This window comes from Erythrolamprus reginae, unplaced genomic scaffold, assembly GCF_031021105.1.
Source record: "Erythrolamprus reginae isolate rEryReg1 unplaced genomic scaffold, rEryReg1.hap1 scaffold_265, whole genome shotgun sequence".
Lineage (NCBI taxonomy): Eukaryota > Metazoa > Chordata > Lepidosauria > Squamata > Dipsadidae > Erythrolamprus > Erythrolamprus reginae.
Window position 1 is genome coordinate 22,501 of NW_027248632.1, and position 27,542 is coordinate 50,042.

At 44.8% G+C, this 27,542-nt stretch overlaps 1 protein-coding gene across 1 annotated transcript in view; it reads right to left on the minus strand.

Moving 5' to 3' along the window:
* The window catches only part of LOC139156078 (protein Wnt-9a-like), a 37,956-nt gene extending 20,099 nt beyond the window's left edge, over positions 1-17,857 (minus strand). The window contains 1 exon segment of the mRNA XM_070731407.1: positions 17,751-17,857. Within this exon segment, the coding sequence (XP_070587508.1) occupies positions 17,751-17,857 (107 nt within the window).
* Positions 17,858-27,542: the final 9,685 nt, after the last annotated feature.

The window sequence follows — 27,542 nt, forward strand, 5'->3', positions numbered from 1 at the left end:
ATCAGTGCTAGAAGGGGGGTGGGGGTTGCAGAATGGAGGAGGAGGTTCCCCCACGGTCTCTGCTTCTCAGAAGCCGACCAGAAAAGGTTGCAAATGTTCATGATGTGAGACTGTGAAGCTACAACGTCATAAGTATGAAAAAGTCGTTAAGTCACTGTGACGGCTATAAGTGAGAGGACACACCGTAACTCACGCTTGCCATGGTAACATCCAATGGTTCCTAAACAAATGGCTATAAGTCAAGGACTATCGATCTACACTGAATTACAGTGGTACCTCTACTTACGAACTTTGTAAGAAGCAGCAATTTTTCCCACATGAATCAATGTAAAAGCAAATAATGCCTGTGATTGGAGAAACCACAGGGAGGGTGGAGGCCCTGTTTCCTCCCAGGAGATTCCTAGAGAGGCCCCACGGAAGCTCCTCCTTGCCTTTTCCGGCCCTGTTTCCTCCCAGGAGATTCCTAGAGAGGCCCCACAGAGGCTTCTCCCTGCCTTTTCCAGCCCTGTTTCCTCCCAGGAGATTCCTAGAGAGGCCCCACAGAGGCTTCTCCCTGCCTTTTCCGGCCCTGTTTCCTCCCAGGAGATTCCTAGAGAGGCCCCACGGAAGCTCCTCCTTGCCTTTTCCAGCCCTGTTTCCTCCCAGGAGATTCCTAGAGAGGCCCCACAGAGGCTTCTCCCTGCCTTTTCCAGCCCTGTTTCCTCCCAGGAGATTCCTAGAGAGGCCCCACAGAGGCTTCTCGCTACCTTTTCCAGCCCTGTTTCCTCCCAGGAGATTCCTAGAGAGGCCCCACAGAGGCTCCTCCTTGCCTTTTCCGGCCCTGTTTCCTCCCAGGAGATTCCTAGAGAGGCCCCACAGAGGCTTCTCCCTGCCTTTTCCAGCCCTGTTTCCTCCCAGGAGATTCCTAGAGAGGCCCCACGGAAGCTCCTCCTTGCCTTTTCCGGCCCTGTTTCCTCCCAGGAGATTCCTAGAGAGGCCCCACAGAGGCTTCTCCCTGCCTTTTCCAGCCCTGTTTCCTCCCAGGAGATTCCTAGAGAGGCCCCACAGAGGCTTCTCGCCACCTTTTCCAGCCCTGTTTCCTCCCAGGAGATTCCTAGAGAGGCCCCACAGAGGCTTCTCCCCGCCTTTTCTGGCCCTGTTTCCTCCCATGAGATTCCTAGAGAGGCCCCACAGAGGCTTCTCCCCGCCTTTTCTGGCCCTGTTTCCTCCCATGAGATTCCTAGAGAGGCTTCGTGGAGGCTTCTCGCCACCTTTTCCGGCACTATTTCCTCCCAGGAGATTGCTAGAGAGACCCCACAGAGGCTTCTCCCTGCCTTTTCCGGCCCTGTTTCCTCCCAGGAGATTCCTAGAGAGGCCCCACAGAGGCTTCTCCCCGCCTTTTCTGGCCCTGTTTCCTCCCATGAGATTCCTAGACAGGCTTCGTGGAGGCTTCTCGCCACCTTTTCCGGCACTATTTCCTCCCAGGAGATTGCTAGAGAGGCCCCACGGAGGCTTCTCCCTGCCTTTTCCAGCCCTGTTTCCTCCCAGGATTTCCTAGAGAGGCCCCACGGAGGCTTTTCCCTGCCTTTTCTGGCCCTGTTTCCTCCAATAAGATTCCTAGAGAGGCCCCACGGAGGCTTCTCCCTGCCTTTTCCGGTTACAGTTTCAGAGGCTCGGGTTTGTAAGTGGAAAATGGTTCTTGAGAAGAAGCAAAAAAATCTTGAACACCCAGTTCTTATCTAGAAAAGTTCGTAAGTAGAGGCGTTCTTAGGTAGAGGTACCACCGAATCTTGATCTAAATCAGTGGTTCTCAACCTTTCGAAGGCCATGACCCCTTAATATAGTTCCTCATGTTGTGGTGACCTCCAACCATAAGTCTAGTGCCAATTCTCCCAACAGAGCTTTGAGCTGATTGGCAGGAAGGAATGCCTGATTGGTCGGATTGTAAAAATATGTTCCAAGATGCCAGAACAGAAGCTTTAGTTCCTAATACCAGGAGAAATTGGTCTTTTCCCATGGTCTCAGGCGACCCCCCATGAAATGGTCATTCGACCCCCAAAGGGGTCCCGACCCCAAGGTTGAGAACCACTGATCTAGATACAGATAGTCCTCGACTTACAACCATTTGTTTAGTGACTAGTGAAAGTTACAATGCTGAGAAAAAAAAATGAATTTGTGACCACGGTTTTCTTTTATGGCAGGGTCTCCATGTCCACATGATCAAAAGCCGGTCGTTTGTCGATTGTCTCATATTTATGACGGTTGCTGTGTCTCATGTCTCATCTCTTAAAATGACAAAATTGATGGGGAAGGCAGATTTGCTTAACAACTGTATGACTAACTTAAGAACCACAGTGATTCACTTAACGACCATGGCGAGAAAGGTGGTAAAATGAGCCAAAACTCACTTAACAACTGTCTTGCTTAGCGACATAAATTTGTGGCCATAAGTCAAGGATCAGGGGTCCCATGCATAGCAACTTTAAGACTCCCAGAATTCTCCAACCAGCTCCAGCCAAGGTGACTATAAGACACCTTTTTTTCAGAGCAGTTCTAACATCTAAACAAACAGCTGTATGTCGAGGACTAGAAACATAGAAGATTGACAGCAGAAGAAGACCTCCTAGTCCATCTAGTTCATCTTAGGATGGATATATGCTTATCCCAGATATGTTTAAATTCAGTTACTGAACCACGTCTGCTGTTCCAAGGATCTACGACTCTTTCAGTAAAATAATATTTTCTCACGTTGCTTTTGATCTTTCCCCCAACTAACTTCAGATTGTGTCCCCTTGTTCTTGTGTTCACTTTCCTATTAAAAACACTTCCCTCCTGAACCTTATTTAACCCTTTAACATATTTAAATGTTTCGATCCTGTCCCCCCTTTTCCTTCTGTCCTCCAGACTCTACAGATTGAGTCCATGAAGTCTTTCCTGATACGTTTTATGCTTAAGACCTTCCACCATTCTTGTAGCCCGTCTTTGGACCCGTTCAATTTTGTCAATATCTTTTTGTAGGCGAGGTCTCCAGAAGTGAACACAGTATTCCAAATACTACTGAATAACCTCAATTCAAATGCAGGTAATTTAAAATTGAGACAGAATGGGGCAATGTGGAGGAGGAAAATTGCAAAAGAAAATGATATTTTAACCTTCATTTCTGGTCTCCCAGCCTGGGCCAAATCATCTTCAATTTAAAAGTGTTTTTATTTGGGATGGGTTTTTTTTTGCAAATTCTAGCCAAGAAAAAAAATATAAGAAAAAAACCCCCCGTTTTGGTTTCAGAATTACGACAGTCTCCAACTTCACTAAACCGCTAATTCCAGAAACGATGAGAAAATCCAGCCAATTGTGGAAATGAGCACATTTGGGAAAGACCCACCAGCATTGGACAAACACAAGTTTAAACAGGGATTTGAACCCGTGCCTGACCACTCTTCAACCACCACACGTTTCATTCTGGTTGTCGAAACACAGTTAAGTTTGCTGTACAAATTGCAATTATTATTTTTTTAAAAAAAAAAAACCACTGTAAAAGCTGTTCCATTTTTGAGGGCGATTTAAAGTATTCGACGGATGCCACTTCAGAGTTTCTGCCTCGTGGTCCTTGACTTATGACCGTGCACTAAGTGTGCACTGAGTGTGCAATGATGTCAGCGGTGAAAGAGGTCACCTCGCGGTTCTATTTCCTGAGCTTTATCGGAGCGAAAATGGACCTGGCAGTCATTAAGCAAACACAAGAGGTTGTTAAGCAAACTTGTGATTTGCTAGGGGCCTTTTTTTTGTTTGCCTGATATCAGAAATAAATGACAATTTATTTACTGAGGAGGGGGAGGGGAAGAGGAAGGGGAAAGAGAGGAAGAGGGAGGAGGAGGAGGAGGGAAGAAGAGGAAGAAGAAGAAGAAAGAAGGAGGAGGAGGAGGAAGGGAAGAGGAAGAGGAAGGAGGAGGAAGGAGGAGGAAGAGAGAAAGAGGAAGAAGAAGACAAAAAGGAGGAAGAAGGAGGAGGAGAAGAATAAGAAGAGGAGGAAGAAGAAGGGGAAAGAGAGGAATGAGGGAGGAGGAGGGAAGAAGATGAGGAAGAAGAAAAAGAGGAAGAGGAGGAGGAAGAAACAGGAAGAAACAGGAAGAGGAAGAAGAAAGGAGGAGGAAGGGAAGGAAGGGAAGAAGAAGAAGAGGAAGGAGGAGGAGGAGAGAAAGAGGAAGAAGAAGACAAAAAGGAGGAGGAGGAAGAAGAAGAAGAAGAAGAAGAAGAAGGGAGGAGGAGGAAGAGAAGAAAAGAGAAGAAGAGGAAGAAACCACTTTATATTCCTGGCCAAACTCTACACTTAAAGATGTTCTGAAATGCAGAGGTGAGCTGTCTTGGGTGATTTTGTGGTCCTCACCATGAGTTGAAGTCCAACCTTAGGCACCAAAGCCCGCTGCCTTGACTTCAGGGCTAATCACTGGGAGATGGTGAGTTCTAGTCTTACCTTAGACATGAAAGAGAGCTAGGTGACTTTGACCCAATCATCAGGAGGCATGGGAGTTCAAGCCCCATCTTAGGCAACAAAGCCACCTGGGAAACTCTGGGCTCAATTGCCAAAGCGCCTGGGAGTTCTAGCCCCCAGCCCAAGCCCCTAAGCCAGCTGGAATTGAAACAACCCTTCTGCCTCTTTCTCCAAACACTGCACATTTCTACCATGCCGCAATTCCAAGATTTGGTGTCTCCAATTCTTGGAGTTTCCTGGATTTCCCCAGACCTTCAAGGGAAGGAGACCGGCTGCTGAACCCAGCCCTGCCTGCTTGCAAAGCATGTGTTGGACGGACCGCAACGTTGTCGTCTCACACCCCTCCCAAAAGCACAGACCACGTCCAAATTCTTGGCAGAGGCTGGGATCACCAGCTCTGGTTTCATCTTCCAGCTCTGCGGCACGAGGCCCTTTCTTTGGCTGGCTTTCCCAACCTCAGGGTTGCGAGTTTGATTTATTTCTCGCCATCTGCATACGCAATATTTTTTATCGGGGAGATTATAAAGGGGGCAAGGGCGGGCTCCGTGTGTGTTCTCCCGAGTTAATATTTCCTGTGGCGTCCGTACCTCTGTTTATTTCCTTACTCTAGCAAAACCAGCAGACTTTTGCATGGAACTGTTGGTGTTTTCCTTGGCTGAACTTCCTGCAGAAAAGACTCGGAAAAATTATAATTCTATTACAAAGTTTTACCCTGTTTCCACCCAAATTAAGGCACCCCCTGATAATCAGCCCAACTGGGCTTTTGAGTGCACGGCAATAAGGCCAAGCTCTTATTTCAGGGTTCAAAAAAATATAAGATAGGGTCTTATTTTCAAGGGAAACATGGTAGGGGAGATTATTATTATTATTATTATTATTATTATTATTATTATTATTATTATTATTATTATTATTATTTCAGTACAACACAGCAAATGAGTTCACTATGCTGGATTTCGTATTTCATCACCAGTCGGGCACTTCCCAAGCACCTAGGACTGCGTGGTGTAGTGGCGAATTATGTGTGCCGATCCCAGTAAAGTGGCCTTTTGCAATTGACAGATGGAGATTTTGTCAATTCCGATGGTTTTCAAATGTCCGCTGAGATCCTTTGGCACTGCGCCCACCAATTATTATTATTATTATTATTATTATTATTATTATTATTATTATTTATTAGATTTGTATGCCGCCCCTCTCCGTAACTCGGGGCGGCTCACAAGATACAATAAAACAATTCATAACAAATCTAATAAATTTAAAAAACCTTTAAAAACCCATTATTAAACCAGACACACACACAGACACACCATACATAAATTATATAGGCCCGGGGGGAGGGAGGGGGAATGCCTCAATTCCCCCGTGCCTGACGGCAGAGGTGAGTTTTAAGGAGTTTACGGAAGGCAAGGAGGGTGGGGCAGTTTTAATCTCCAGGGGGAGCTTGTTCCAGAGAGTCGGGGCCGCCACAGAGAAGGCTCTTCCCCTGGGACCCACCAGACGACATTGTTTAGTCGACGGGACCCAGAGAAGGCCAACTCTGTGGGACCTAATCGGTCGCTGGGATTCGTGGGGCAGAAGGCGGTCCCGGAGATATTCTGGTCCAATGCCATAAACCACCTTTATGGCAACCTCTCAGTTCTTCTTTTCACCAAACATATCCGGCTCCTGCAACTGTTCTTCATATGTTTTAACCTCCAGTCCCCTAATCATCTTCGTTGCTCTTCTCTGCACTAGAGTCTCAACAGGGTCGTTCTTTGCCAAGTGGACCAGGTGTCTCCACTCGGCCACCTTCAATTTCAATGAAACTTTGCACATATATTGCTTATAGTATAAAACGGAGGTGTGCAAATTTTTAGGATATGGGCCTAAAATTTCGCACAACTCAGTTTTATACCACGTGCAAAGTTTCATTGAAATCGAAGGTGGTCAAGTGGGGGAGATTCTGAAAATTGGTCCACTTGACAAAGAATGACCCAACGTCCTTTTTGCATTGTGGCAACCCAAACTGGATGCTAATATTCCAAGTGTGGCCTTACCAAGGCTTATAAAGTGGTATTAACCCTTCACGTGATCTTGATTCTCTCCCTCTGTTGATGCAGCCTAGAATTGTGTTGGCTTTTTTGGCAGCTGCTGCACACGGCTGGCTCCTGTTTAAATGGTTGTCCACTAGGACTCCAAGATCCCTCTCACAGTTACTATTGTCGAGTCAAATACATTTCTGAATTTTGGGTTATGGATCATGAACTCTCTATAATTTGTATGCCGCCCCAAGTCTACAGAGAGGGGCGGCATACAAATCTAACAAATAAACAAACAAACAAACAAATAATTAAATAAATTGGGTGCCGATCAGTTTCCGGTCACAATTCAAAGTGTTGGTTATGACCTTTAAAGCCCTTCATGGCACTGGACCAGAATATCTCCGAGACCGCCTTCTGCCGCACGAATCCCAGCGACCGATTAGGTCCCACAGAGTTGGCCTTCTCCGGGTCCCGTCAACTAAACAATGTCGGTTGGTGGGCCCCAGGGGAAGAGCCTTCTCTGTGGCGGCACCGACCCTCTGGAATCAACTCCCCCCGGAGATTAGAACTGCCCCTACTCTTCCTGCCTTCTGTAAACTCCTTAAAACCCACCTTTGCCGTCAGGCATGGGGGAACTGAAACATCTCCCCTGGGCATGTTTAATTTATATATGGTATGCTTGTGTGTATGTCTGTTAGTATATGGGGTCTTTTTAAAATTTTAAATATTTTAAATTTGTCAGATTATTTATGATTTGTTTCCACGTGTTGTGAGCCGCCCCGAGTCTTCGGAGAGGGGCGGCATACAAATCTAAGTAATAAATAAATAGATAAATAAATAGATAAATAAATAGATAAATAAATAGATAAATAAATAGATAAATAAATAAATTCCAAAGTTCAGATAGTTCACAGTTTAAAATCATTTGTTTAGTGACCATTTGTAGTTACAACAGGACTCTAAATCTAAGCCTAACCTTTTAAGCTGCAAAGTAAGGAAATTTAATTGAGGCGAAGGGTGAACCTACCCACTTGGGAAGCATGAAACATCTGGAGGTTTTTGCTAGAAAGGAGCAGTGTGGTTTCTTTGGTGGGTCGTCTTACGAGCCTACCCAAGGTAGGATGCCCGGTTTGGGAAGAACAGGTGAGTTATGTGCCAAGAGAGGCCTCGAGAGCTAAGCATTGTACAGCCAAGAATGAAGATGGCTTGGCTGTAAAGGATAATAGGAAAGCCAACTCACGTCGAGGGGTCCAGGAAGGATCTTGTGGTGTGAGCCTTTGAGGGGCCGCAGAGACCCCCTTCCCTTTGCCAAGGCAGGCAGGCAGCAGAACACCTACCTCTTCTCTCTTCTTCCTTCCTTTCTATTTTTCTGATCATTTCATCCATCCCTCTATACCGTGTTTCCCCGAAAATAAGACACTGTCTTATATTAATTTTTGCTCCAAAAGTTGTGCTACGTCTTATTTTCGGGGGGTGCCTTATATCTCTCAAATAAGACAAATTCACAGGCAGAAAAGCCGACACCCCCAAAGAAAGTGTACCGTACGGTACACTGATTACGGTACGGTACCTGTCACTATGGCACCCACAGACACAAACGATGGAACTTATATGGTACAACAGTATACTCCCGCTATTGCAGCTTCCGGCCACCAGAGGAGCTACAGTCTACACACTGTAGTGGAGACTGTAATGGCGGTGAGACAGCAGCAGACTGTGTCTGCTCTACTGGACGGTACAAAGCGATGGAAGGGGCCAGCAGGGGACGCCACATTATTACGGTACTGCTATGAACAGCTTTGAATGGTACCGTATGTTTTTCCACCGTACCGTATGTAAACTTGACTACGCCTTATTTTCGGGGGGTGCCTTATACAGTGATCCCTCGATCATCGCGAGGGTTCCGTTCCAGGACCCCTCGCGATGATCGATTTTTCGCGAAGTAGCGGTGCGGAAGTAAAAACACAATCTGCGCATGCGCAGATGGTGTTTTTACTTCCACCGCCGCCCGCCCTTCGCCCGCCGTTGCCAGCTCCGCTTCCCAGCTGGGAAGCCGAGCTGGGGTTTCCCGAAGCGCGCGCACGCTTGCGGACACCCTAGCTCCGCTTCCCAGCTGGGAAGCCGAGCTGGGGTTTCCCGAAGCAAGCGTGCGCGCTTGCGGACACCCTAGCTCCGCTTCCCAGCTGGGAAGCCGAGCTAGGGTGTCCCGAAGCGCGCGCGCGCCGCCCGCCATTGCCAGCTCTGCTTCCCAGCTGGGAAGCCGAGCTGGGGTTTCCCGAAGCGCGCGCGCGCTTGCAGACACCCTAGCTCCGCTTCCCAGCTGGGAAGCCGAGCTGGGGTTTCCCGAAGCGCGCGCGCGCCGCCCGCCATTGCCAGCTCTGCTTCCCAGCTGGGAAGCGGAGCTGGGGTTTCCCGAAGCGCGCGCGCGCCGCCCGCCATTGCCAGCTCCGCTTCCCAGCTGGAAAGCGGAGCTGGGGTGTCCCCGCGCGCGTGCCACCCGCCCGCCCACGCCGTTGCTCGCGCCTTACCGGGGCAAGAGGGGGAAGACCCAGGGAAGCCTCTGCCCGGCGGGGAAACTCCACCATCTACGCATGCGTGGAAGGGCACGCATGCGCAGATGGTGGAGTTTACCTCCGGGTTGAAAACTCGTGATATAGCGTTTCGCAATACTCGAGATCGCGAAACTCGAGGGATCACTGTATTAGCAAATTCTGCAAAACCTCTGACATGCCTTACTTTCGGGGTACGTCTTATTTTTGGGGAAACAGGGTAGTTCCATCCATCAAGCCATCTAATATTCCATCTATCCATCTGTCCATCCAAAAATCTTCCCTACTTCCTTCCATCCCACAATTCATTCATTCATCTATCCATCCTTCTGTTGTTCCAGCCATCTATCTCTCCATCTATCCATCTATGCCCCCTTCCCTCCATTGATCAGCTATAGTCCAGGCATCCATTCATCTATCCATCCATCTATCCACCCCTAAATCTACCTCTCTACCTATCTCCATCCACCCATCCATCCATTGATCATCCTATCCATCTATCTACAGCCCATCCATCCATCGATTTGTCTATCCATCTATCTATCTATTGTTTCATCTATTACACAATTCTAGGACGAGGGGCCCCTCCCTAAAGCTCATAGGTCAGAAAGTGAGGACAAATAAAGGGAAATATTTCTTCACCCAGAGGGTCCTTGGTTGATGGAATTCCCTTCCAGAAGAGATTGTGACAACTGTCAGCCTGGAGAGCTTCAAGGCAGGATTAGACAGATTCGTGGATGCCAAGTGTATCATAGGTAGCTATTGAAACGAATGTCCAAGTGCCGCCTCTAGGTTGGTGGAGGCAGGCAGGGTTCCCTTGGGTCCCATTTGTTGGGGGTCAAGGGAAAGGGAGGGTCTTGCCTTCTCTTTCTGGCTCAAGATCCCCATGGACAATTGGTGGGCCACTGTGTGACACAGCTGGACTCAATGGGCTTTGGCCTGATTCAGCATGGCTCTTCTTATGTTGTTATGTTCTCATTGTTCCATCCATCCATCTTTCAATCCATCTATCTACCACCCTTTCAGCTCTCCACCCATCTAAGCCCTTCTCTCTCCATCTATGCCTCACTCTCTCCATCTATGCCTCATTCTCTCCATCCATCTATCCATCCATCTATCCATGCATTACCATTAATTACCCTCCATTGCCCTCAAATATAGGCTGTCACCTTAGGAATCCCAATCAACCTACGTTTAACCCAGAATACATCTGCTTGCTAGAGACTTTCAGCCTCAAAAGACTTTCAATGTTATTTTTAATTTCATTTCAGCAGCTTTAGATATGTTCCTAAAACTTATTTGACTGCATAGTTTTGTTTTGTAAGCCATCCTGAGTCTATGGAGAAGGGCGGCATAGAAATCCAAACATTTAAATAAAATAAATAATCTCTAAATATTTCCTAGGAACCCAGAAAACCAGCCACTGAACAAGTTTTCAAACATGGCTCCTTTAAGATGGGTGGACTTCAACTCCCAGAATTCCCCAGCCAGCATCCTTTAACAATCCTGTTGGAACAACTGCATTGATTCACTTAACAACCGTGGCAAATATAGGTCGTAAAATGGGGAAAAACTCACTCAACAACTGCCTTGCTTAGACATAGAAATGTTGGGCTCCATTTCCGTGCCCTACATGGCATTGGACCAGATTACCTCCGGAACTGCCTGCTACCGCACGAATCCCAGCGACCGATAAAGTCCCACAGAGTTGGCCTTCTCTGGGTCCCGTCGAATAAACAATGTCATTTGGCGGGCCCCAGGGGAAGAGCCTTCTCTGTGGTGGCCCCGGCTCTCTGGAACCAACTCCCCCCGGAGATTAGAACTGCCCCCACCCTCCCTGTCTTTCGTAAAATACTCAAGACTCACTTATGCCGCCAGGCATGGGGGAGTTAAGATATTCCTTCCCCCTAGGCCATTACAAGTTATGCATGGTATGTTTGTGTGTATGTTTGGTTTTATAATAAGGGTTTTTAGTTGTTTTATTAATTGGATTGTTACATGCTGTTTTTATCATTGTTGTTAGCCGCCCCGAGTCTACGGAGAGGGGCGGCATACAAATCCAATAAATGATAATTAATAATAATAATAATAATAATAATAATAATAATAATAATAATAATTTTTTGTTAATCAAGAACTGCTTGCATTTTGACAGTCCTTAACTGAATTCGACTTCCCACACCAAGTTTGCTTCTTGGTAGGTTGCAAAAAGTGATCACATGACCGCAGAACAGGGTAACCATTATAAATCCATGCCATTTACCAAATGCCAATTGGGATACTATGGTGGTCATAAATGTGAAAAGTGTGTGTGAAAAGTGTGAAAACAAGTACTGTTGTAACTTCAAATGGTCACTAAATAAATGGCTATAAGTTGAGGATTTCCCAACTGCACGGAAAGGCTCCTCTCTTGAGCTAAACCACGTTTTGTTCAATAAACCACCATAGGAGATCTTCACACTAGGAACTTTTCTCTGGGAATGATAGACTTGTAAACGACGGGTAGGTTTGTAGACCAATGCAGGAATCACAAAGGATTAAATCAATTTCTGCACAAAATAAATGCGGGTCGGCCAGCTTTGGTATGCCCCAAACATAGCTCCGATCCTGTGGCTCCCCTCCATCCTGGTTTACACCACCAGCCCTTCTTCCAGCCCAATCGGCTTCCTTCAAATTCAATTGGTTACAGCGCTAATGAGAAAATGCAAAATAAAGAGATAAAGCACACCGGTTTTGTAATGATTAAACAGGAAAATTTGTAGCTGGGAGTTGAAATTAGGGTCCCTGGTGCTCAGTGAGTTTGGTGGTTTTCCTGCAGTTGTTTCGTGACCCAGTTAGGTAATATCATCAGAGCTAGAAGGTGGCGTAGTGGTTAGAGTGCAGTACTGCAGGCTACTCCTGCTGATCACCAACTGATCACCAGTTTGGCAGATCGAATCTCACCAGGCTGTAAAGTGGTATATAAGTCTGAGTGCTATTGCCATTCCTTCCTTCCTCCCTTCCTTCCTTCCTTCCTTCCTTCCTTCCTTCCTATATTTCCTTCTTTCCTCCCCCCTCCCTCCCTCCCTTCTTTCCTTCCTTCCTTCCTTCCTTCTTTCCTATATTTCCTTCTTTCCTCCCCCCTCCCTCCCTCCCTTCCTTCCTTCTTTCCTATATTTCCTTCTTTCCTCCCCCCTCCCTCCCTCCTTTCCTTCCTTCCTTCCTTCCTTCTTTCCTATATTTCCTTCTTTCCTCCCACCTCCCTCCCTCCCTTCTTTCCTTCCTTCCTTCTTTCCTATATTTCCTTCTTTCCTCCCCCCCTCTCTTCTTTCCTTCCTCCCTCCCTCCCTTCTTTCCTTCTTTCCTCCCTCCCTTCCTTCCTCTCTTCCTTCCTTCCTCCCTTCCATGGTGCACAGTGGTTAGAATGCAGTATTGCAGGCTAACTGTGCTGACTGACAGTAGTTCGAATTTCTAGGCTTAAGGTCGACTCAGCCTTCCATCCTCCAAGGTGGGTCAAATGAGGGCCCATATTATTTGGGGGTGATAGGCTGATTCAGTAAACCTCTTAGAGAAGGCTGCAAAGTAGTATATAAGTCTTAAGTAGTATTGGTATTCCTTCCTTCCTTCTTTCTTTCCTTCCTTCCTTCCTTTCTTCTTATTTTTTTCTTCCTTCCTTCCTATTTTCCTTTTTTCTTCTCTCCCTCCTTTCCTTCCTTCCCTCCCTCCCTTCCATGGTGCACAGTGGTTAGAATGCAGTATTGCAGGCTTACTCTGCCCGCTGCCATAGTTCAAATCTCACCAAGCTCAAAGATGACTCAGCCTTCCGTCCTTCCGAGGTGGGGCAAATGAGGACCCAGATGGTTGGGGGCACATATGCTGATTCTGTAAACCGCTTAGAGAGGGCTATTAAAGCGCTATGAAGTTGCACATGTCTAAATGCTAAATGCCATTGCTACCTTTTGCCCTATTTTTTATACAGAGTAAGCTACCAGCATATAAACAAAGAACAACCCCACTCATTTCTTGCACTGGTGATGTTACCTAGTTGGGTTATGAAACCTCTACAAGATAACAACCAAGCTCAGAGACCATCAAAGATCTTTCATGTTAACCCTGAGCTACAAACATTGTCCTTTATACCGATGACTTCATGAACTCAATCTGTAGAGTCTGGAGGACAGAAGGGAAAGGGGGGACATGATCGAAACATTGAAATATATTAAAGGGTTAAGTAAGGTTCAGGGGGGAAGTGTTTTTAATAAGAAAGTGAACACAAGGACAAGGGGACACAATCTGAAGTTAGTTGGGGGAAAGATCAGAAGCAAGGTGAGAAAATATTATTTCACTGAAAGAGTAGTAGATGCTTGGAACAAACTCCCAGCAGACGTGGTAGATAAATCCACAGGAACTGAATTTAAACATGCCTGGGATAAACATATATCCATCCTAAGATAAAATTACAGGAAATAGCATAAGGGCAGACTAGATGGACCAGGAGGTCTTTTTCTGCCGTCAATCTTCTATGTTTCTATATTCCCCTCCACCTTTCTCCTAACCCCTTTTATCACAAAAGGGACAAAGGAAGTGTTTTTAATAGGAAAGTGAACACAAGGACAAGGGGACACAATCTGAAGTTAGTTGGGGTAAAGATCAAAAGCAACATGAGAAAATATTATTTGACTGAAAGAGTAGTAGATCCTTGGAACAAACTTCCAGCAGACGTGGTTGATAAATCCACAGTAACTGAATTGAAACATGCCTGGGATAAACATATATCCATCCTAAGATAAAAATACAGGAAATAGCATAAGGGCAGACTGGATGGACCATGGGGTCTTTTTCTGCCGTCAATCTTCTACGTTTCCACGTTTCTCTTTACAGTAATGCAATAATTGGCATTTATTTCTGGGGTCTAGCCAAAGCCAGGTTCGCCATTCCGTTCCCAAGCCCCAATTCACAGAGCCGGGCCATAGGGAGAAGATCAGACGCCCAGTTTCGAAGCCAGCCAGCAAGAGGGAGAAGGGGAGGGAGAAGATTTCGAGCTAATTCTTGCCATTTTTCCCTCTGTTTTCCTCCAGACGAGCTCTCCCTGGATCCTTCCAGGGAGGAAAAATAAATAAATAGAAATGAACAGGGGTGTGAGGGAAGAAAGAGGGTAAAATAACTTTCCCATGAAAATATTTTATTTTCTTAAAGGACAGGATACACCTGCAAGACTTTTAAAATGAGAAATTCTGCCTCCCCTCCCCCCTCCAATTAATTGACGGTTTGATGGATCCCTCTGCTGGCAGGGATGGGAACTACAACGTTTTTTCCACCCACTTCCCTTCCCCCAAACTCCAATCACAGATTGTGACAAGTGACCAAACCCGCGCAGGGATTTTTAGATGGTTGTCTGTCAAACCTGGAGATTTTAAGAGAAGGTGGACTGCAATTCCCCAAAGTTCCCGGAATTCTGGGAGTGGACGTCCACTCCTCTTAAAAAGTTCGCCAAGTTTGAACAAACCTTGTTTTTGAAATATTATCCGGTTTGGAAAACATTTAGACGCTCGAAATGTCACCCAATTTAATTAGAAGAAGACAGCTTACTTAGATGGGGGCAGGGGGGGAGTGAGTTGATCTTGGATGACAGGATGGGGAGGGGGGGCAGAAGAGGTTCCCCACCCATTTATGATTTCCAGAAAGAAAATGAGAGAAACTGACCGGGCACAGATCAGGCAGAGGGGGCAAACCCCAAATTTCAAAATCAGCCCATTTTCTCAGGAAAGTGGGGGAAAGGAAAAACTGTTTATCTTCTCCATTGACTTTTATTTCCTTCCCATTTTTTAAAAAAAAACAGTAGTTTGCAGAAGATCAAAAACCAAACATTCTAGACAAGATTATTTGCAGGTCTTTGATCTCAGCCTCTTTCTTGCACACACATGCACACACCCACATTTGAGAGAGTGACTTCAGCATTGTGCCCTCCAGCTGGTTTCCTGATTTGCACCTCTGTGGTCTCGGTTCCTTCCTTGCACGCCCATGCACAAGCCCACACAAAAGAGGGACCTTGCCATTATACTATCACATTCCCCTGCGGCTGTGTTCATTCTTTGCAGCCCTCTGTGGTCTCAGTTTCTTTCCTTACACACCCACCTACACACTCACATCAAAGAGGGGACTTCACCATTATCCCTTCCAGCTGGTTACAATTTTTTGTTTTGTACATCTGCGGTCTCAGTTACCTCTTTGCACACCCACAGTAAAGACACCTCACCATTAATAACACCAGATTCCTTTCGGCTGCCTTCACTCTTTCTACCTCTTTTGTCTCGGCTCCTTCCTTGCACACCCATGCACACGCGCCCACACCAAACCGAGGCACCCTCCCAGTTGTTCGCAAACTGAAACTTCTGGAGTAGCTTAGGTGGTCAGAAGGATGCTAGTGAAGATGCACAGGGAATATGAAGACACCGATTAATTATTTTAAATATTGCACACACACACACACAGTGTTAAACCAGCCAGCAGATCACAACCCCTATTTTTAACACATGAGCCATGAACAAAAGTGCAGAAAAACTTGAGTGTGAAAAAACTAACACCTTACAGATCTACCTGAGCATGTTTCTCCCTAAACAGATGCAAAGTTTTAAATGCAACAGACTTTTTTTTTTAAAAACACTCATTTCCAAATGACACTAATTGGAAGGGACCTCAGAGGTCATCTAACGCAACCCCCTGCTCAAACAAGGAACCCTACATTATTTCAAGGTAAAAGGTGGTCCCATTCTCTTCTTAAAAGCTTTCCCGTGATGCTTCCCATTTACGGTTCATCATTCCAAAACTATCCACTTGCCAATCTGTAATTTCTCCCATCCTCGAGACAAAGTGGTTTAGTCTGGACTTCACAAACCATCAGCCAAATGCCACAGCAAGAAGGCCAAAGGAGAGGTGGCCTAGCAACTTTTGTTTGGAGAATGGGTCAACTTATTTTTATTTTAAAAGCCAAAAAAAAAATATCACGTGTCCCTAGAATTTATTGAATTCTAAGAAAATGTCACACCCAAATCTTTAACAGGAAGTTTGGAACACTTTTTAAAGGTATGGACTTCAATTCCCAGAATTCCCCAGTAAATCTAATCATTATGTTTGATTAGATTTGAAAACCTTAAATGTTTTGTAGATGAGATTTGGACTTCAACTCCCATAATTTCCAAGCTGGGGAATTCTGGGAGTTGAAGTCCAAATCTCATCTACAAAACACTTAAGGTTTTCAAATCTAATCAAATCTAACAGTTTACTAGTATCCTGGGTCTTATTATAAGATCATTATATTAACCAACATCTTTCAAGATTTGTTCGACAAGTCAATATCAAACTGGGACATTGTTTATTATTTATGTCATAGTGTCTTCTGATATGTGTATGTATGTATGTATGTATGTATGTATGTATGTATGTATGTATGTATGTATGTATATGTATATCAGTTGAGTTCGGGACAATTAATCCTATATATATTGTTAACCGCTGGATTTCTTGCAGCAAGATAATGAGAAAATAATATTTTATTTTTCTTTGAATCAGCAGGAGGCAAGGCTGGAAAAATGAACCACATTAAAGAATCTCGAAGAAGCATTTAATATCAATTAAATATTAATTATTCATATTCATGTCTCAATCAGGCGCCTCCCATCAGTTTAGCTCCATGTATTCAAATAGAATTTTTAAAAATCTCAGATATGAATAGATTCAAAGTGCCAATTTATCCTTAAAACATCATGAGGACTTTGAAATAGTCCTGCCAACCTGCCTGGGTTTTTAATTTTTATCCGCTGCTTCTAATCTAGGGATTGGCACCCCAGACATCTAACCAGGGACAGAACATAATTTTTAAGAGATTTTTAAGAGGTAGAACAAGGACATCCTCCTTCTCACCTTAGTGAGCCTTGTCATCTTAAGCCAAACTTTCTTCTGTTTTAAAATCTGGCCCATTGATAATTAATTCTATTAATAATTATCTTCTTTGCCTGCTTCCCCTTGGGGGAAAAAACCCCCAGCCCATTTCAAAAAAGGCTACAGCACACCTGTTCACAAGTTTGATCATAGGTGGAGTCAAAGCACATCCATCCCCCCCGAGGGTGGGTGCGATGGGCTTTGTAGTCCCACAGGGTCGGGCGACACCCCTCATGAAAGTGGGGGGGAGGGGAAGAGGGTATATAGAAAGTTTGCCAAAGTTAGTGGGAGGCGGAGAGAAGGGAGGGGGGAGAGTTGGGCGCAGCGACCGCCGGAGTGCTGAAAGGGACTCGGAGAGGCGCGACCGGTTTTTGCGCAGCGCCCAGCGTTGGCGGATCTCTTTGCGCTCCGGAGGGAAGAAGGGAAGCCCGATTAAGGGGGCTTCTCGGCGTAGGATCGAGGCAAGGGGTGTATGGCCCCCTGCCTTGGGCGGGAGGCTGGGCTGGAATGATTCTAAATGCCGTACGCGCCCCAGATAGGAGAGGAAGGTGAGGCTGCGCGCTCGGATGGCAAACTGGGGAAGTGAGCGCCGGCTGGCAATGGGGCAGAGTAGGTTCGCCCCCCGCCGCTGCCCGAGGGAGGGGGGCGCTCTGGGAAGAAGTGTCTCTCCTGGGGAACCGCGGTTCCTAAGAGAGTCGAGGAGGCGCGCGATCCCGAAGAAGGGGGAGGTTGAAACGGAGGCTGTCAACCGGCGCAGGGCACGTTTCCTCCGGCGCAGTGCGGGGCGCTCACCCGAAATAGGCGGCGGAAAGGTCCGGGGCGCAGGAGAGCAGAACTAGGATCGCGCAGCAAGAGGACGAGAGGAAGAGCCGTCGCTGCCAGGGGTTTCCATCCAGCATTTTGCTACGGCGCTGGCGCTGACCATCGCGTTTCTCCCGCTGAGCCGGATCGGCGGCGGCCGGCCGCGACGCCCCCTTTATAAGCAGCCCATACGGGGGGGAGGGAGGGGGACGAGCCCAGCTGGTGGGGCGGGCTCGGGGAAGGGCCGCCCTCCCCGGGGGGAGGCCCTGGAGGAGGTGGGGGGGGAGCGAAGCAAGAGGAGACGGGGGCAAAGAGAAGGAGGAGGGGATGGAAAGGGGAAAAGGGAAGAAAAGGACAGTGCTTGGAGAAGAAAGGAGGAGGAGAGGAAGGAGCGAAAGGAGGGATAGGATAGAAAAAGCGTAGGAGAAGGGGGCGGCGGAGGGTGAAAAGAAAAAGGGAAGGGAGGTAGGAAAAGGGGGAATAGTGAATGAAGAAGAGGGAGATGGGGAGGAAGGAAAGAGGGGAGAATAAAAGAAGAAATTAAATAGAAGGAAAGGGTAGAAGGAGGAAGGAGCGAGAGAGGAGAAGAAGGGATGAGATAAAAGGAGTACATAGGGGAAGGGGAGGGGAAAGGAAGGAATGAAAAGTGGAAAGAAGGATAGTGCGTGAAGAAGAGGAAGGTGGGAAGGAAGGAAAGAGAGGAGAATAAAAGAAGAAATAAAATAGAAGGAGAGGGTAGAAGGAGGAAGGAGCGAGAGAGGGGAAGAAGGGATGGGATAGAAGGAGTACATAGGGGAAGGGGAGGGGAAAGGAAGGAAGGAAGGGGGAGGAAGAGAGGAGAGAAGGAAGGAAGAATGGAAAGAAGGATAGTGTGTGAAGAAGAGGAAGTTGGGAAGGAAGGAAAGAAAGAAATGAGAATAAAGGACGAAATTAAATAGAAGGAGAGGGTAGAAGGAGGAAGGAGCGAGAGAGGAGAAGAAGGGATGAGATAAAAGGAGTGTATAGGGGAAGGGGAGGGGAAAGGAAGGAAGGAAGGAAGGAAGGAATGAAAAATGGAAAGAAGGATAGTGCGTGAAGAAGAGGAAGATGGGAAGGAAGGAAAGAGAGGAGAATAAAAGAAGAAATAAAATAGAAGGGGGAAAAGCAGAAGAGAAGGAGTGACAGGGAAAGTGAATGGAAAAGGAGGAGGAAGGAAAGAGAGAGGGAAAGAAGGAGGATAGAAGGAGTGCATAGGAGAAGGGGATGGGGGAAAGAAAGAGGGAAGGAAGGTAGGAAAAAGGGAGGGAGAGAGAAGGAGAGGAGGGAAGAGGGAAAGAAGGATAGTGAAAAATTTCACTGTCAGCATGTATGGCCTTAGCAACCCAGTCACAATGGCATTCCAAAAAATAAGTTATGACAGTCCTCGCACTTATGACCATTGCAGCCTCCCCACAGAGTCAGTTATCAAAATTCAGTTTTTTTGCCAACTGGGGAGTATTTACAGTGTGCTGTGGTAGTGTGATCACAATCTGTGACCTTCCCTGCTGGCTTCGACAAACAAACTCAGTGTGGAAGCCAGATTCATTTAATGACCAGCAATTCACTTAACAACCTAGCAACTCATTTAACAACCATTGCAAAAAAAATAATCCAGGCTGCAAAATCGGGTGGGACTCACTTAATCAACCGTCTTGCTTAACCAGGGAAAGGATTGTGGGTCATAAATTGAGGACTTGCCTTCAAAGGGTTGGTCTTTGGGTGATTCTGAAAGTTCAAACCCGGTTTCCCTTTAAGATGTCTTTGTCAATAATTAACCAGCTTTGACTGGGCCCGTCACTCTTTTAGGTACATCCAACCAGGTTTAACTAAACCAGCTTCAGCCAGTCCCCTTGGGGGCTAACCGAATCTAATGAAGCCAGGTATGGGCCCTGTCCAGTTGGTCAGTCCAACGAGAACCAAACACTTTCATTGTTGGCTGGGGATTGCAATCTTGGCCATAACAAACCAGCATTGGGAGCATGCTAATGTTTTCAAAACGGACAAAACCTGGCAGCCAATGAGAGGCTGTGATTTCTTTATGGTCCTATTCTCCGAGGTGGCGCAGTGGTCAGAGTGCAGTAGTGCAGGCTACTTCTGCTGACGGCTAACTGCAATTTGGTAGTTCGAATCTCACCAGGCTCAAGGTTGATTCAGCCTTTCATCTTTCCGAGGTGGGTCAAATGGGGATCCTGATTGTTGGGGGCAAATATGCTGATTCTGTAAACTAAAGCGGTATATAAGTTTTATTGCCCTTCTTTCCTTCCTTTCTTCCTTCCTTTCCTTCCTTCCTTCCTTCCTCCTTCCTTCTTTCTTTCTTTCTTCCTTTCCTTCCTTCATCCTTCCTTCCTTCTTCCTTCCTTCCTTCCTTCTTCCTTCCTTCCTTCCTTCCTTCTTCCTTCCTTCCTTTCTTTCTTTCCTTCCTTCCTTCCTTTCTTTCTTTCTTTCCTTCCTTCCTTCCTCCTTCCTTCTTTCTTTCTTTCTTCCTTCCTTTCCTTCCTTCCTTTCCTTCCTTCCTTCCTCCTTCCTTCCTTCCTTTTCTTCCTTCCTTCCTTCCTTCCTTCCTTCCTGCCAGAAATCCTCTGGAAACATATCAGCACCTAGCATTGCACAGTCTCCAATGATTGGAAACCTAAAAATAAAATTTAAAAAAATTAAATGAAATAAAAATAAACCTGGGTTAGCCGTTTAGGTCAGCGGAAGGCCAGAATCCTAGAATTAGAATGAGCAGTCCTCTTGAGGTCATTTAGTCCAGCCCCTGCTCAGTACAATAATGGATTTAGTACATTAATGGGTTCTGAATTAATTTGCTATCAGTTTCCATACATGCTGGTGTGAGCACAATGTTTCTTGCCACTGTTGTTAAGCCAATCACTGTAATTGTCAATTTCCAAATGGGATAAATAAAGAAATTTGGGGTTGTTGCTTGTTAGCCATGGAGATTCTAAATTCCCCTTTGGTTGTAAATTGAGCAAGATCTTGGTACATTCGTGTAGTCCTCAGACCACAATAGAGCCTGCAGTTGTTAAGTGAGTTTACATGGTCATTAAGTGAATCTGGCTGCCACATTGATCGGGCTTATCAAAAGATTGCAAAAGAGGATCACGTGACCCTCTACTGCCACCATCATAATTGTGAGTCTGTTGCAAAAAAGCGTCCGAATTTTGATCATAAGTGTGAAAAACTGTCACATCGCCCTTGTAACTTTGAACAGTCATTAACCGAACCATTGCAAGTGGAGGACCACCTCTCTTCTGCCCTAAATCTGCCGCTTTCGGCATTTGCAAAAAGATGCTAAAAATTGCAAAAAACCCAAATTCTTCGTGAAACCAAATTCTCCTTACTTGGCAAAGTTTTCGGGGCTTTTCAGAAAAATTAAAAAGCAGAACAGGTGTTCTAAGAAAAGATTCTGCCTTCTTGGATTTCGCTCGGCGTGTAAGGCTCGATTTTTTATTGCCACTATTTTGCGTGGGTGTGAATTGCTTTCTTTTTAATTTAATCCTCTTTATGTAAGGCACCTGGCGGTAGTGATTGTCTATATGAGGGGGCTGTCAGGATGACCTTTTAAAAGAAGCCAGAACTGGACTTAAATTGGAGAAGCAAGATAAGTTGATGGCCAAAATTAAAACCACACCGAAAAAAAAGAATGGTCTTTCACAATTGTGACCAATGCAGCATCCCCATGGCTAACTGATTCTAGAAAGTGTGCAGAGAAGACGAGAGACAAAGATGATTAGGGCAGTGTTTCCCAACCAGTGTGCCGCGGCACACTAGTGTGCCGCGAGACATGGTCAGGTGTGCCGCGAAGAAGGAAGCTCAGCTTCTGGTCTCGCAACTTTTGAAAGCAAAAAGAGAGAGAGAAAGAGAGAGAGAGAAAACGATAGCAAGAGAGGGAGAGAGGGGGGGGAGAGAGAAAGAGAGAGAAAGCGAAAAAGAGATAGCAAGAGAGGGAGAGGGGAGAGAGAAAGAGAGAAAGCAAAAAAAAGAGAGAAAGAAAGAGATAGCAAGAGATGGAGAGAGAGGGAGAGAGGGGAGGGAGAGAAAGAGAGAGAACGCAAGAAAGAGAGAGAGAAAGAAAGAGATAGCAAGAGATGGAGAGAGAGGGAGAGATAGGGGGGAGAGAAAGAGAGAGAACGCAAGAAAGAGAGAGAGAAAGAGAGATAGCAAGAAAGAGAGAGAGAAAGAAAGAGGGAGAGAGGGGGGGAGAGAGAAAGAGAGAAAGACAGAGAGAGAAAGGGGGAAAGAAAGAGAGAGAGAAAGAAAGAGGGGGGAAAGAGGGTGAGGGAAAGAGAGCAAAAAAGAGAGGAAGGAAGGGAGAAACAAAGAGGGATGGAGAGAGAGAGGGAAAGAAAGAGGAAGGAAGGAAGAGAGAGAAAGAAGGCGACAGAGAAATAGAGCGAAAGGGAGGAAGAGAGAGATTTTTTTGTCAAAGCTTTTTTTAGGGGCCCCCCTCAATGTTCCCCAGGATTTTGTAAATGTGACTGATGTGCCGCGGCTCAAAAAAGGTTGGGAAACACTGGATTAGGGTACTGGAGGCTAAAACATAAGAAGAGTGGTTGTAGGAACTGGGCATGGCTAGTTTAATGGAAAGAAGGACCAGGGGAGATATGATAGTAGTGTCCCAATATCTCAGGGGTTGCCACAAAGAAGAAGGAGTCAAGCTATTCTCCAAAACACCTGAGGGTAGAACAAGAAGCAATGGGTAGAAACTAAACAAGGAGAGAAGCAACTTAGAACTAAGGAGGAATTTCCTGACAGTCAGAACAGTTAATCAGTGGAACAGCTTCCCTCCAGAAGTTGTGGATGCTCCAACATTGGAAGATATTAAGCAGATGTTGGTAACCATCTGTCTGAAGTAGTGGAGGATTTCCTGCCCAAGCAGGGGGTTGGACTAGAAGACCTCCAAGATCCCTTCAAACTTCTTCTTGTTGTTGTTGTTATCATCATCAACAATAACAAAATTACAACACAGCAAACGAGATCACTATCCTGGATTTCGTATTTCATCACCAGTCGGGCGCTTCCCAAGCACCTAGGACTGCGTGATGTAGCGGCGAATTATGTTTGCCGATCCCAGTAAAGCGGCCTTTTGCAATTGACAGGTGGAGATTTTGGCAATTCCGATGGTTTTCAAGTGTCCGCTGAGATCCTTTGGCACTGCGCCCAGCGTGCCAAGTACCACTGGGACCACTTTCACGGGCTTATGCCAGAGTCGTTGCAGCTCGATTTTCAGATCTTCGTATTTCACTAATTTCTCTAGCTGCTTCTCCTCAATTCTGCTGCCCCCTGGGATTGCGATGTCGATGATCCATACTTTCTTTTTCTCCACGATCACAATGTCTGGTGTGTTATGCTTCAGAATTCGGTCAGTCTGAAGTCGGAAGTCCCACAGTAGTTTTGCTTTCTCATTTTCGACCACTTTTTCGGGCTTATGATCCCACCGGACAATCATTAAGTGTTGTACCACATGATTCTTGACAAATCTTCAGAGTCTTCGGAGAGGGGTAGCACACAAATCTAAATAATAATAATAACAACAACAACAGCAACAATTATATATATATATATACCGGTATATATGTGTATATATATATATATATATATATATATATATATATATATATATATATATATATATATATATATAATTGTTGCTGTTGTTGTTGTTGTTATTATTATTAAGCTGAATTTGAAAATTAAGGGAGACTAGGATAGATCTATTTCGGCCTTATTTTGGCCTCAACAGCTAGCCATACCCACTGGGACTTGAACCTGCAACCTTTGCCTTGTAAGGCAGAGAATTATCCTCTAGGCTACAGTATCCAATCCCTTCAGCTCTGTACCAGGGAAGGGTTACATTTTTGTGTCGAATCACCCTGGTATATTGAAGGAACATCACAGCTTCTTTTTTGCCTCTCGGCCCAACCCAGGGCCATTTATATATATATATATATATATATATATATATATATATATATATATATATATATATATATATATATATATTCTTTTATGTACACTGAGAACATATGCACCAAGACAAATTCCCTGTGTATCCAATCACACATGGCCAATAAAGAATTCTATTCTATTCTATTCTATTCTATTCTATTTATTCTATTCTATTCTATTCTATTTTTGCCACTGGTAGATGGTATTATTGTTGTTGTTGTTGTTATTATTATTATTATTATTATTATTATTATTATTATTATTATTATTATTTGTATGCCGCCCCTCTCCGAAGACTCGGAGTGGCTCACAACAGCAAAGCACAGTACAAATCCAATGATTAAAACAGTTAAAACCCTTAATATAAAAACAGTCATACACTCCAAACAAACCATACATAAAACGGGACAGACGAGGGGAATCAATTTCCCCATGCCTGGCGGCAGAGGTGGGTTTTTAGGAGTTTGCGAAAGGCAAGGAAGATGGGGGCAGTCCTGATCTCTGGGGGGAGTTGATTCCAGAGGGTCGGGGCCGCCACAGAGAAGGCTCTTCCCCTGGGTCCAGCCAGATGACATTGTTTTGTTGTTGTTGTTGTTGTTGTTGTTATTATTATTATTATTATTATTATTAGTAGTAGTAGTAGTATTAGTATTATTTAGATGCTTAACACCTTAAGCAAGACAGATGGGTTTTGTTAACAGTTTACGACCTTCCTTGCCACTGTCGTTAAGTGAACCACTGCAGTTATTAAGATTGTCTTTGCTGGTCAGAAAGTCTCAAAACCATCATATACATGAGTTAGTTGCCAAGTGTCTGAATTTTGATCGGGTCAGCGTGTGGAACTGTGGAACAGTCGTGTGAAAAACTAAGTCACTTTTTTCAGCGGCCGTCACTAAGCAAGCGGTTGTAAGTCGAGGACCTCCTGTGTTTCGTATCTAGTCTGTTGCTTCCTGCTTCGATCCAGAACTTATCCTTTGATGGACAGACTGTCAATTTGATGTTTAGGCATCTGCAGCTTTTTTTAACTAGGTTGGTCAATGATTAACCATTCAAACAAGAATATGGGATCACCTATTAACCCTAACTTGCAAAAACAAAAGTGAATCCTTTCTTTTTTTTCCCCTGGAGGTGATCCAGGTTACAAGTAGTTCTCGGTTTACGATAGTCCATTTAGTGACCATTCAGAGTTACAACACCAATTTAAAAACTGACTTAGGACCATGTTTCATACTTACGACCATTATTCCATCCCCTAGGGTCACGTGATCAAAATCCAGACGCCGGGCAACTGACTTGTATTTATGACGGTTGCAAATTCCCAGAGTCACGTAATCCGCTTTTGTGACTTTACTGACAAGGCAGATTCACTTAATGACCTTGTGGCTAACTGCTCCACTGCAGTGAGAAAAGATAGTAAAATGCTTCAGAATCCTCTCCTCTTATCCACAGAGATTTTGGGCTCAATTATAGTCCTAAGTCAGTATGTATTCTTGAGGACTAGATACCTTCCTAGCTTGATTCTTTTTGAAAAGGATAAAAACTTTGAATATTCTTCTTTTCCTTTTTTTCCCCTCTTCCATTTCCTTGTTTTTTCAGGTCTCTTTGGCTCAGAGTTGTTTTAATCGTGGAAAAAGCCAGAATAAAAAGAATAGCAGAGTTGGAAGGGACCTTTGAGGTCATCTAGCCCAATCGCCCTCCTCAAGCCACAGGTTGTTACTTTTCCTTTTCTTCCAACAGGCACCCAAGTGGTATTATTCTGGAGGACATCCTAAGAGTTTGGGGGGAAAAAATGAACTTTATAAAAAAATTGCAAACTCTCTTTAGAAAACCATGGGAAGTTTCCTGTGGCTTCATTGGGTCGTATTATATTTTCATATACGTATATGTTTATTGATTAAAATCAATCATAAACATTGCATTTACAGGTGTGAGTATAAATTCTAAGAGAACTGCACACAAAAAAACCATACAAAATGAAAAATACAAAAAATAGCATGATTAAAAACAAGAGAGAAATCCCCATTCTCTCTTTTCTTTTCTTTTTTTAAAAGAAAATAGATTTACATAGATTCAGAGGGACTTCCAGAAAGTTATATTGATATTAGGAGGGGTAAAGATGGACAGAAACAAAGAACAGAAAAATTGTAAGTGATGATATTTAATAAAAATAATTTAAGAGATTTATAGAAAATAATAATTAAATAAGAATAGGCTTTGTTTTCTTCTATTCATTTCTTTCTGGATATTTGTTTGAAAAGTAGATTACAAGTTATAATTGATTATTATTGGCTTTTTAAAAATAATATTGGATTTAGAAGATTTAACTAGAAATTCTAGGATTATATCTTATGTCTAACTTAACTTCGAGGTATTTATATTATTATTATATACATACTGTACTGATTTATTTATAATAGGATTATTGTATTTATACTACTTACCTAATGTTTAAACCTGTGGATACAAAATTAAATAGATTTGATATAAACGGATATAATTTGATTACGAACCTGGCCAAAGCCGTATGTCAGGGGATATATAATTACATACAACTGTATAATATTTAAAAATAAAAAAGAGAAGGAAATATATTTTCATAGAAAAATGAGAGAATATGGGCTTGTGAATGCTGAAAGATTTGTCTGGTTAAAGGGTGACGTGTCATGGTTGTCTTGTTTAGGTTTTGGGGGGAAAGGAGAGAAGGAAAAGTAGAGGGTCCTTGGAGCTTGGTAGCTTTCGTGGTGGTTTCGAGACCCAACTAGGGAACATCATCAGTGCTAGAAGTGGGGGGAGTTTGCAGAGGAGGAGAAAGGGGAGGACAAGGACTGCAGTTTCTTGGTGCTCTCAGAGCTTGAGAGCTTTTCTTGCAGATATCTCATGACCAAACTACAGAACATTATCAGTGCTAGAAGGGAGGAGGAAGGAGATAAAGAGAGACAGAGAAGGAAAAGGGAAAAATTAAGGAGGAGAGATAGGTAGGGAGGGGAGGGAGGGAGGCAGGGAGAAAAGAAGGGAGGGAGGGAGGAAGGGCAGAAGGAAAAAACAAAGGGAGGGAGGGAGGAAGGAAGGAAGGAAAAAACAAAGGGAGGGAGAAAGGAAGGAAGAAAGGATGGAAAAAAACAAAGGGAGGGAGGGAGGAAGAAAAGATGGGAGGGAGGGAGGTGAGCAGGGAGGAAGAGCAGATAAACAAGAATGAGAAGAAAAAAAGGAGGAAGGAAAGGTTGTTTTTCTAGGAAGAAGGGAGGAGATGAAAGGGAAGAAGGAGAGAAAGCCCACCTTCCTCTGTCCCCCCCCCCACTGTCTAAGCTTGCCACCCTTTAAAGCAACACCACCACCCCCAGGGATTCCTAGTCTCCCCTCTTCTGGCCTCTGTTTGCCTGCACCAGGTAGCAAAGCAGTTGCAAGTCCAAGCGGCAAAAACACCAAGGTGTAAATCATTTCCAGGCAGAGAGACACCCCTCCCAGGAGTCCAGAGGTCGGACTCTAAACAAACCATCATCGCACCACCTCTGAACCATCATCAATTTCATTAGGGAAACAAGAGACTGAATGCGGAAATAACCCTAATCCTACGTAGCTTCTGCTCTGGCAATCTCACACTACTTACCAGGGCTTACAAAACTTTTGCCAGACCCGTCCTCGAATACAGCTCATCCGTTTGGAACCCATATCACATCTCAGACATTAACACCCTTGAAAATGTCCAGAGATACTTCACTAGAAGAGCCCTTCACTCCTCCACTCGAAACAGAATGCCGTACGAAACTAGACTTTCAATCCTGGGCCTAGAAAGCTTAGAACTACGACGCCTTAAAC